The sequence below is a fragment of the Taeniopygia guttata genome, chromosome Z (genome assembly GCF_048771995.1).
Source record: "Taeniopygia guttata chromosome Z, bTaeGut7.mat, whole genome shotgun sequence".
NCBI lineage: Eukaryota > Metazoa > Chordata > Aves > Passeriformes > Estrildidae > Taeniopygia > Taeniopygia guttata.
In genome coordinates, this window is record NC_133063.1 from 28,996,665 (window position 1) to 29,006,258 (window position 9,594).

At 50.7% G+C, this 9,594-nt stretch overlaps 1 protein-coding gene across 2 annotated transcripts in view; it reads right to left on the reverse strand.

Moving 5' to 3' along the window:
- The window catches only part of PRDM6 (PR/SET domain 6), a 79,320-nt gene extending 71,162 nt beyond the window's left edge, over positions 1-8,158 (reverse strand). The window contains exons 1-2 of one of the 2 annotated variants that reach the window (XM_032744344.3): positions 8,028-8,158; positions 6,926-7,456 (exon numbers count right to left, since the gene is read on the reverse strand). In XM_032744344.3, coding sequence (XP_032600235.1) covers positions 6,926-7,448 — 523 coding nt within the window. In that variant the 5' untranslated portion in view covers positions 7,449-7,456; positions 8,028-8,158. Of the gene's footprint in view, positions 1-6,925; positions 7,457-7,760; positions 7,903-8,027 lie in introns of those variants that run through there. The other variant, XM_072922332.1, reaches the window with a different exon arrangement.
- Between the last annotated feature and the right edge of the window lie 1,436 nt (positions 8,159-9,594).

A 9,594-nucleotide genomic window follows, 5' to 3' on the forward strand; every position in this document is an offset into this window, starting at 1 on the left:
TGGTTTTGGCATACCCAAAGATGTTAGGGGTAGCACTGCTGTTTGGCACTGGAGGTCGCATAGGAAAGGATCCCAAATAGGAAAAGGAAAGAAAAAACCCAAACAACAAAAAAAAACAAAACCACAATCCAAAACAGTGTGGCATGTGATACACTCTAAATAAATTATGGCTGAACTCTATGATGTACAGCTGGACTTGATGACTTCACAGATCTCTTCTAACACAAGTTGTTCTATGATTCTAGAAAATCAATAAATTTCAATCTACCCATGCAAGGTAGAAAGAAAACATCTGACAGGAAAACTGAGAGTTTAAAGAAATTATGTCTAACCATGGTGTCAGCACCCAGAGCAGGCCCTTGAATTCTAATTATTTGCACTTCTTTAATATTTTCTAGATGTGCAACCCTCCTCATACTAGCTGATTACAATGGCTTTCTTATCTCTGGAGAAATTCACATTAAAAGTGTTTAAGTATCTTCACTACTCTAGTCAGGAAATCTCAGTGTCAGGTTCCTGCACCAGCCACCAGATATACACAACTTTTCATGCACCAAAATTTCAGTACCTGCCTAGAACAATAATTTCTTGACTTCATTCTGACAATACGTGTGCATGAATGTGGGTTAAACATTTTATTTCTACATTTCCAAGAAAAGGAAACTAAGAAATTGTCAAGGAGTATAAACAAACTCCGTGTCACTGTCATTTACCCTTACAGAAAGTCACACATGGTGATATTTATTTTCCAGTGTCCAAAAACAGTGGTAATGTCTTAATGCTTGGCAGTCACAGTATCTGATCCCCTGCTATGTTCCTTTCCCCTTTGTCCTGGCAAAGCTAAAAATTTGGAAAATGGAACATCTTTTGAAATTGTTTTGGCTAATGTCTTGTTGATGAGAAAGGAGGAATCTGTCTTTAATACTAAGCAGTACTGAAATTCTTCTTCGTTTCATGCTTCATACATTTAGCTCTAGTTGTTATGTAATTGCACAAATAAAATCTTTAAAAATTCTCACAAATGTTATAAGGAATGGAAGCCATCCTAGCTATATTTTACCATGCCTGGAGTAAAAAGCCACTGTGCATCTTTTCCTCTTTTGTAACTATCTTCTGTGTAAAACATGAAAGCATCCATTTAAAGACCATCACTGTAGGCAGTGTATTATGTTGCCTCAGGGGACCAGGGAAGGATTTCCTTCATATCAGATTGGGGAAAAAATCAAGAACTCCAAGGCTTGCACACTATCCTACCTCACAGCAGGATGAACAGCATCATCTTTGTGTATGCTGCAGAGTACAATGTGACACACTGCACCGACATGCTTAAGAAGACATGGAAAAGAAATGGGGGTTTGAGAGACAGAGTGTTGTGGTCCACTGAAATCACCAGAGTCTCCAAGCTGGATGGTAGCCCTTACTAGTCATAATGGAGAACTAGAGTTCACCTGAAGGGATGCTTCTACAAGTGTGAACTTCCCAGATGGTGGCCAGATAGGGTGACAAATAGAGCTGTCCTGTGCCCTTCCTCCAGTTTTGGCCTCTGAGAACAGCTGAATGTGAGTACAGGGCTTCACTGAGAACAGTTGAAATGGATAATTCCACTTTCTGAAATAGCATCAGTCAAGTCCCAAATCAAGTCAAGAAGAAGCAAGAAGACTTGCAGAAAATGGAAAAATAAAGGAGAACTGCAACCAGAACAGAGTATCTCCTGATAAAATCTAGAGATGCAGAAGGTAAAGTCAGTGGGAATACACCACTGTAGGCCCAGATACAACCAAAGACTTTGGAAGGAGATCAGTTTTCTTCTTTATACCTTCATATTCTATAGGTAAGGAGGATCAAGGAAAGGAAGATGCAAGAAAAAGAAAATTAAAGGATTTCCTAGCAGAGCTGTTTGGCATGGTTCTTATGGAATGACTGCAATATGTTACTGTTGATGTGCCTCCAGAAAAATGAATGCAGGGTAATGCCAATACTATAACTCCATGTGGGTACACTTAAAAGTCTTAAACCTAAGCAAAAGGACATATGATTGCCTCCAAAATGTAATTTTAAACACACACAAGATAAGTAACACTACTACTGCACACTTTAATGAAAATCTGAAAGGAAAAACCTTTCATCAGTGAAGCTAGGGTTTAACACAGTGTTTTTACCAGCAAACCAGCTGTAACAATAAATGAAAGAAATACATTTTTTTCCTCAGCAATAATATGCTTCAAAGGTGCAGTTAGACTGGATACCTGCAGTTTGCTGGTATTAAAGAAGGGTGGCCTCTGACCCTTTGTTTCATAATTCACCACAAGCATGCAGGTATCCAGTGTAAGTGGCCATCATTTCACATGGTATTACTCACTTGCAAGTATAAATCACTACGGCTGGCCCTGCATCCCTGTCTGGGCGCGGGTACCCAGCTAAGCAGGAGGGAGGGCTGGAAGAGACTGTTTCCCTCCGTTTCCTGAGGGCTGGAGCTTTCCAGGGAAATTCAGCTTCCCTTGTACATCAGTTTCCTCATCGATGAGCTGGCATCTACCTACTTTCACCAAGTCATTTGCAGTTTCTTTCAGACTGCCTCACAGGAGGCAGACTTTCGGGGGTACCAAACACAGATGTGCTTTCCCGTAGGGTGCCCTCTTATTTATTTAGTTATTTATTCTAACTACTCTTTGCAGAGAGCAGGACGAAGCCCGGCCCGCTGACCCACGGCTGCCACCGCGTCCCGGACGCCAGACCCCCTGCCCCCCTGGCTTTAGCCCCCTCGCACTCCCTCGCCGTTCCCCCGGCGGCGCAGGGTGCCGGCGGCACGGGCGCTGCTCCCGCAGGAGCTGCCGCGGGGTCTGTGGCTCCCGGTCGGGGGTCAAGCACGCACCGCGGCAGCTCCGCTGGGAAAGATGTTGTTCGAGAGCCCGCCTGGGCGCCCCGGAGTGGGTCAGAGAGTCCACCCTGCCTTCAGAGAGGCTTTTGGGTTATTTTTAAGAGGTGAGTGGGAGGAGGGTTGAGAGAGTTGGGTTTGATTTTCCCTGCCTTCTACTGTAGTTATGAATGAATTATATTTCCGTGTCAGGTATGAGAAGGGTAGGAGAATATTGTGTGTAGATAAACCTTGCCACCCTCTGCCCCTGAGAGACCCCCATATACAATGTAGAGATGATGAATAGGCGCTAAGAGAGGAGATCGAAGTTCAGTCCGCACCGGCTCCAGTCTCTCCCGCAAAACTATAGGGCAATTAATTGTGGCTTGTCCCCTCATCCTTCATCTCCTGGTGGCACATATCGATGGAGATTACTGCTGATGGACCATTTTATCACCCTAAATAAACAGTCACCACCTTCTCTAACCTCAATCTAATGTATGGCTATCTGCTATGTTTAAGGGTGCTGGGTAACTAATGATGTAAAATAACTAAATCATACAGGTTACCAGCAGTCCAGAGGGAAAAAAAAAAAAAAAAAAAGTCCGAATATTTTCCACACCAATCCACTTCACAGCATGTTACATATACACTATCTTCACATAAATTGAATGGGAAAAGGCGTGCAGAGTGCTTGATCGCGTGACACTTCAGTTTTACACGGCGTATTTGTTATAGTGGCAGGTTGGTGATTTCTGGTGAAGGTGGAGGAGTCTCCGAGTTCTCAGTGCCGAAACGTCTCCCCAGAAGCTAGGGGCAAGCCTCCAAGGAAACCAGCCGGTCCCGCAGTCCCCGGACTCACCCTAGCAGATCGCCTTCTGGCCGCCCAAGCGCCCCTCCCCCAGCGCCCAGAAATACTCTCGTCCTTCCAGACTCAAGGCTGGGAAGCAAACGGTCCCCATCCGCCTGCCACCTTATCGGGGCTTTAGCATAATCCCCTTTGCCTCCCTGGGAGTAAAGGCTGCTGGACTCTAATTAGGGTTTTGCCTCTTGATTGCTTTGTTATTATTACTATTTTTCCCTAGCTTAATCTCTTTCAATTTGAAACAGTTACATACAGACGCTTAACCCACAGCTCCTAGGCTGCCCCCGCCCCCTCCCTCGCTCAAGACCGTGCCATATTCATTGATATTTGACGATCAAGGCGTGTGTCTACTGGAAAACCGCCGCCCATCCATCTTCCCGCGGCGGTCGCCCGGCGCCGGGCCGGGCGCTGGTGAGCGGGGCCGGGCTGGGTGGCGGGCAGCCGGGGCAGCATCGGCAGCCGCTCGGGCTCCCCCGGAGGGCCTGGTCACCGCCCCTGCCCCGCCGCGGCCCCGCACAACGAACGGGGCTTACGCGAAGCTCGTCGGCGCTTCACTCCAGCGGGTGGGACCTGCCGGTGAGCGGGGACACGCGGCGTGCCCCGGAGAAGAAGGGGATACTCATAATGGAGAGAGGAACACTATTTGAGAAAGTAGGGGAGACGGGGCACTCGCTCGGCTGGTAAAGGAGGTACAGCTAAGATTAGAGCCCGAGAAGCAGACGGAGGCCTGCTGGGACGGACAGACGAGCAGACGGACGCTCCCGCTCCGGGGAGGGGATTAATCCCGGTGGGCGGGTGTCTGCGCCGGGCTGGGGAGAACCTGCCCGTCTCGGGGTGTCGTAGGTGCTGTCCGGAGTTGGAAGTACAGCAAGCAAGTACAACTCAAACTAAAGTAGACGGCACTTCATCTCACCCGTAACGCCCCCCTCCTTCCCCTTAAACGGGCAGTGAGGGTGGAAGTGATGCGAAACGGGGAACGATGGTGGGAGTCAAGGCGGCTGGAAATCCCGCTTGCCCACCGACCGCTAGTGTGACCCTGGCCGCACTCGATAAGCGCTCAGGGGCAGCCAGGCCCATGCCCTGCAGCTTGTTCCCTTGATCGTGCGAGTGCTTGGAGTGCACGACACAGCACAGGCTGTGTTGCGGCACTCCTTCTTCACTGACAGTTTACTTTTTCTTTATTTCTTTCTTAACACGAATTGCCCAAAGCAACTGCGCTTGGTCCCAAAAGACTGAAACACTCGCGTTGGACGTTTCGCTCAGAGGCAACTAATAACCGCTGGAGCGAAAGCCGCCCTGAAAACAAGTAAATTATAAGAATGCTTAGATCTAACTGAAGGAAAAAAAAAAAAACCAAAACCAAACCATAAAAAAAGAAGTTGAGATGGCGCTGGTTGCCCCCTGCCCGTCCTTCCGACGGCGATGACTGCCCCGTCAGAGCCGGACGCGATTCACAATCGTCCTTTCAGCAATCGACCCTTTTGCTTTCCCGAATCCACCTTTAATATCGCGCCCAGGAAGAAATTATTCAGGCGTCGCCTCCGTGCAGTTACTCCACTCAATCCTTAAAAATTCCACCACCACCACCCCCCCCCCCCAAAAAAAAAAAAACCCGCTTTTAAATATTCCTTTCTCCTTTTGAAACCTTTACCCTTTAGATTTACAGAGCGGCTCCGAGTAGCAAAACATACTTTGTCAGAACGGTTCGGTTGTCTATTAGAAGTGCATTTCGGATTCCATTTTCTGCATGTAATTTATAATATCATGTCTTCTTCACCCGAGAACACAAAATACAAGAACAGGTTTCACTATAGGGTAAGACTCAGCGTGATGAGGTCAAAGCTCAAAATAAAGTCGACAACCAATATAGAATTTGAATGTTAAGAAGGCGGGAAAAATCTCCACCAAACTCCAACTCAACTTTCCTCCCGCACATATGCACAGCGCTGAAGACTGTGCTAGCATCCACGCAGTTTAATTAATACATAACAGGGTGTTATGGAAACTTTCAAAACAAGCTCCTCATCTGAAATTTAATTAAACGAATCTGCGTTTTGCTTGGGCATGTGTTTAAGGCTTGCTGGTTTAGGGTACCGTTTTTCAGTTGAACAGCCTTCCTTAAACAGACATTTGAGGGGAGGTGGTTGAGAAGGACAACAACAAAAAAAGAGTATTAATAAACCTTGGGATAAAAGAGAGTGTTTGAAACAATAATAGTAATTTTTTTAGAAGTGCATGGGACGACGCCATGTGTTTTAAGAGGGACAGAACCGCGTCTGAATGTTAGTTATAAAACTGATTAACTATTCGGAGTTCATATAGTTGTTTTCATGACGTGAATTTCCTCGGTTGCGTCGTATTGATAGATACAGGGGGAAAAAAGATAGAACCAGTTTCTAAAATTACAGATCTCTCATCCGCACAGACGTTTCATAATAGGGGTGCTCCCTCCCCTCTCCTCCCCCCCCCATAAAAAAAAAAAACAACAAACCTCCCAGCTGTATAATTGGCAACAGCAGTATAAAACCCTTTAGAACCACCAAGTCCTAAATTCATTCTGAGTCAAGCAGACATTTTCGTCTAGAAAGTCGGTTTTTCTCTTTAAATGACCATGTCCTGCTTTTCCGTAGAGGTGAAAACTAAAACCAACGAGGTGTTAACGAGGTCTGAAAGGAAGCGATACTCCGAGATAAGAAAGAGGAAAACTTTGCCCTAGACCATCTGATGAAAACTGCAACTTTTCCCCTGCCCAGCTCGGAGGAGTAATTGATTTATGAGTATTCAGCGAAAACTGGGTTTTCCGGGCAGGAATGTAGTGGGATATACAGGACGAGAAAGGACCAGCATTGTAGCTAGCTGCCCTGAACCTTTGCTGAATCCATTTTCCTAAGCAGCCCTCCGAAAGAAATCTACCCCCGCCACAGCCTTTCCGTTGAAACGTGCCTTCTAGTGAAGGACCTGGGTTTCAGACCAGAAAAACTGCTACTGAAGGGTTGCCGCCCGTCTCCTGAAACAACTGGTAACAAGCAAAAGCTAAAGGGAGGAAGGGCGAGACGGAGGATGCTCCTCGTGGAGTGCGAGCGGTGCAGGCACCAACTGCGGTCACCCAGCCGGTCACCCAGCCTGGAGCGTCCCCGGACTGGCCCCATGCGCAGAGAAGCGGAGGGTAAGCGGTGGAGGAGTGCGAGAAGAAGCACGATACGTACGGTTGTTGGGGTCGCTGGTGTGCTGGTTCAGGGGGATGATCTCCATGCGCTGCTGCCCGTACAGGTAGTAGTCCAGCTCCTCGGCCGTGCAGCGGTACCGAGCGGCGCCACGGTCGCCGCATTTGCCGCCGCCGCCACTGGCCCCGCACAAATCCTTGCCCTGCAGGGGAGCGGGCGCTCCCGCGGCCGGGAGCTCCGAGCTCTGCAGAGGGCCGAAGACCGGGACCTGTGTCGCAGGCAGGGAGGTCAGACCAGCCAGAGAAGCCGCCGCCGCAGCGACGCAGGACGAGGTGGAGGAGGAAGACGGAATGGACGAGGAAGAGGAAGAGGCAGAGGAGAGGGAGGTCGGGCGCTGGCGGAGGCCGTCAGCCGAGGGCTCGGCTCTTTCGGGTGGCTGGAGCTGGGCGAGGGGCCCATTGCTTTTGAGCTGGCTGCTCTGCGGGAAAAGCTGCTGCCAGTGCTGCAGATAGGCGGGATCCACCTTCAGGAACGCGGATCCGCCAGGATCTCCGGGCTTCAGCATCGCTCTGTCTGTGGAGCAGGAAGGAAGGGGACAGAAGACGTGAGACCCCCGCCCCTCCCTGTCAGGGCCGCCCCGACCCCGAGGTCGGACACGCGGTCGGACACATTGGGCCACGCGTAGGCTTTGCGCCGCGGCTGTGCGGGATCGGCGGCGGGACCGTGCGCCCGTCTCTTCCCCTGCCCGTGGCCAGGTTCGTCAGGAGAAAACCTCGTCCGGAAAAGCCCCAGGACGAGAATCGTGGTGGCCGGGGCGACAAGGCGCCGGCCCACGGCCGGAGAGCCCCCCCGCTACCCCGCACGGCGCACAGCTCACCCCGTCCCCGCCGCACGAACTGTCTTCCCTTTTCACTCCCTTCCCTCTCTCCGCGGAAGCAAACGACTCTCCGCTGACAACAGGGAGGAGGAGGCGGAGGAAAGTTCAGTCACACGCAAACCCGCGCGGGTCTCTCCTCTCCGGACGCTGCTGTTTTCCACTCCGTGTTCGCAGGCGGAGGGCGCGGGCCGGCAGCGCCCTGCCCCGGCCGAAGGTGTCCCGCTGAGCCGGACAAGCCGGACGGGCCCCGGCCCGGGTCTGCCTTACCTGAGGGGGGTGAGCGCTGCTGCACGGGCGGCGTGCGGAGCTGTCGGCTGCTCCGGGAGCCTTCGAGCCGGACAACGGCCGGGAGCAAAGACTTTTCTGGTCTTTGTCCACGCGGGTGCGGGGTGATCCTTCTCCAGATTCCGGTGACCGGAGGGACGGCTAGCTGCGAACCACCGGGCTCCCTCTGCTGTGGCTGCGCATCGCAGTCGCGGCCGGGCGCTCGGCTCGGCTCTGGCAGGCTCTGGGCGAGACACGTGGGTTTTACGACAGCGCAAAATACAAGTGTGTGTGGTGTGTACGAGAAGGAGGGGAGGGATCGGGAAGTTACCAGCGAGTCTGGATGCAGAGCTCTTTTTTTGGCAACTTCCCCCACATTGTTCTTTGCTCAACTTTTAAAGAGCTCCTTTCTTCCCTTCCCTCCTCCTTTTCTCCCTCCCACCCCCAAGCCTTCGACCTCTCTCCCTCTCTCCAGTTTCCCTCCCTCCAGTTTCCCTCCCTCTCTCTCTTTTTCTCTCTCTCTCTTTCCCCCTCCTCTCCAGCTCCAAAGCACAATCGCCCCGAAAAGAGCTGGGCTTTTGGCTTTTATCTTGACGGAGGGGAGTGGTGTAGCGGCGCCCTCCCGAGCAGGATCCACGCCGCTGGGTCCGCCTCAGAGCCGAGCGTCGGGAGCTCCCGGCCCCGCCGGCCCAAGCGCCGCGCACCCGGCCAGCCTCCCTTCAGCTGTGTTCTTGCCTCACTTGCTTTTTGCCCCTCGGGGGTTAGGGTGGATTTTAGGCACCTACCCGACCAGTCCTGATATTGTCTCAGATAGTTCTCTTAACCTGTGTGCTGGATGACATGCCTACTTTTCCCCTCGGCTACCTGAGGCCAGTCCCAACACAGCTGAGGGAATCCACCGCCCCAGAGTTTCTCCTCCCTCAGACCTTGCATCCTCGAGCACCACTAGCACGCCTCACTCCTGCTCTTTATATTCGGTTACAGCGCAGTGCAAGAAGTATGGCAGAGAGAGATGCAACTTGTGGAGAGAAACTTCTCATCTCTAGTGACTTTTTCTCCCCACTCTGCTTAGAAACTTGAGTGTCCCGCCCCCCTGCTCAGTTGTTGAGCTCACACATCAGTGAATATTTAACAGATTTGGAGCTTTTTTTCAGTTTCTTTCCTAGACCGTATGAAAAACCAGACCAGAGCTATAATCTTCTTAGACGCATGGCACGTACGTATTATGCCTTGCACTTAGGACAAAATGCACGAACTATTTATCTTACCAAAACATCTCTCTAGTGTCAGAAGAGCCTTCCTAAACAGGTGTTACGCTGACACTGAATGCAGAATTGCCTACAAAAGCAACGTGTGAGCGTGTAAACTATTTTCACCATTCTCCCCACCCTATTTCTTGTTTGCTTCTTTCCCACCCTTCATTCTCGCGGAGCCTGGGAAAGCTGCTGCTGTTTAGACTTTGTCTGTGTCTAAGGCAGGACATTTTAACACAAATTTGAACAGAGCTGGGGCAAAAAATGTTTTGAGTGGAGTAATTTTGACAAGGTCATCCGTCATCTGCTGTAGAGAT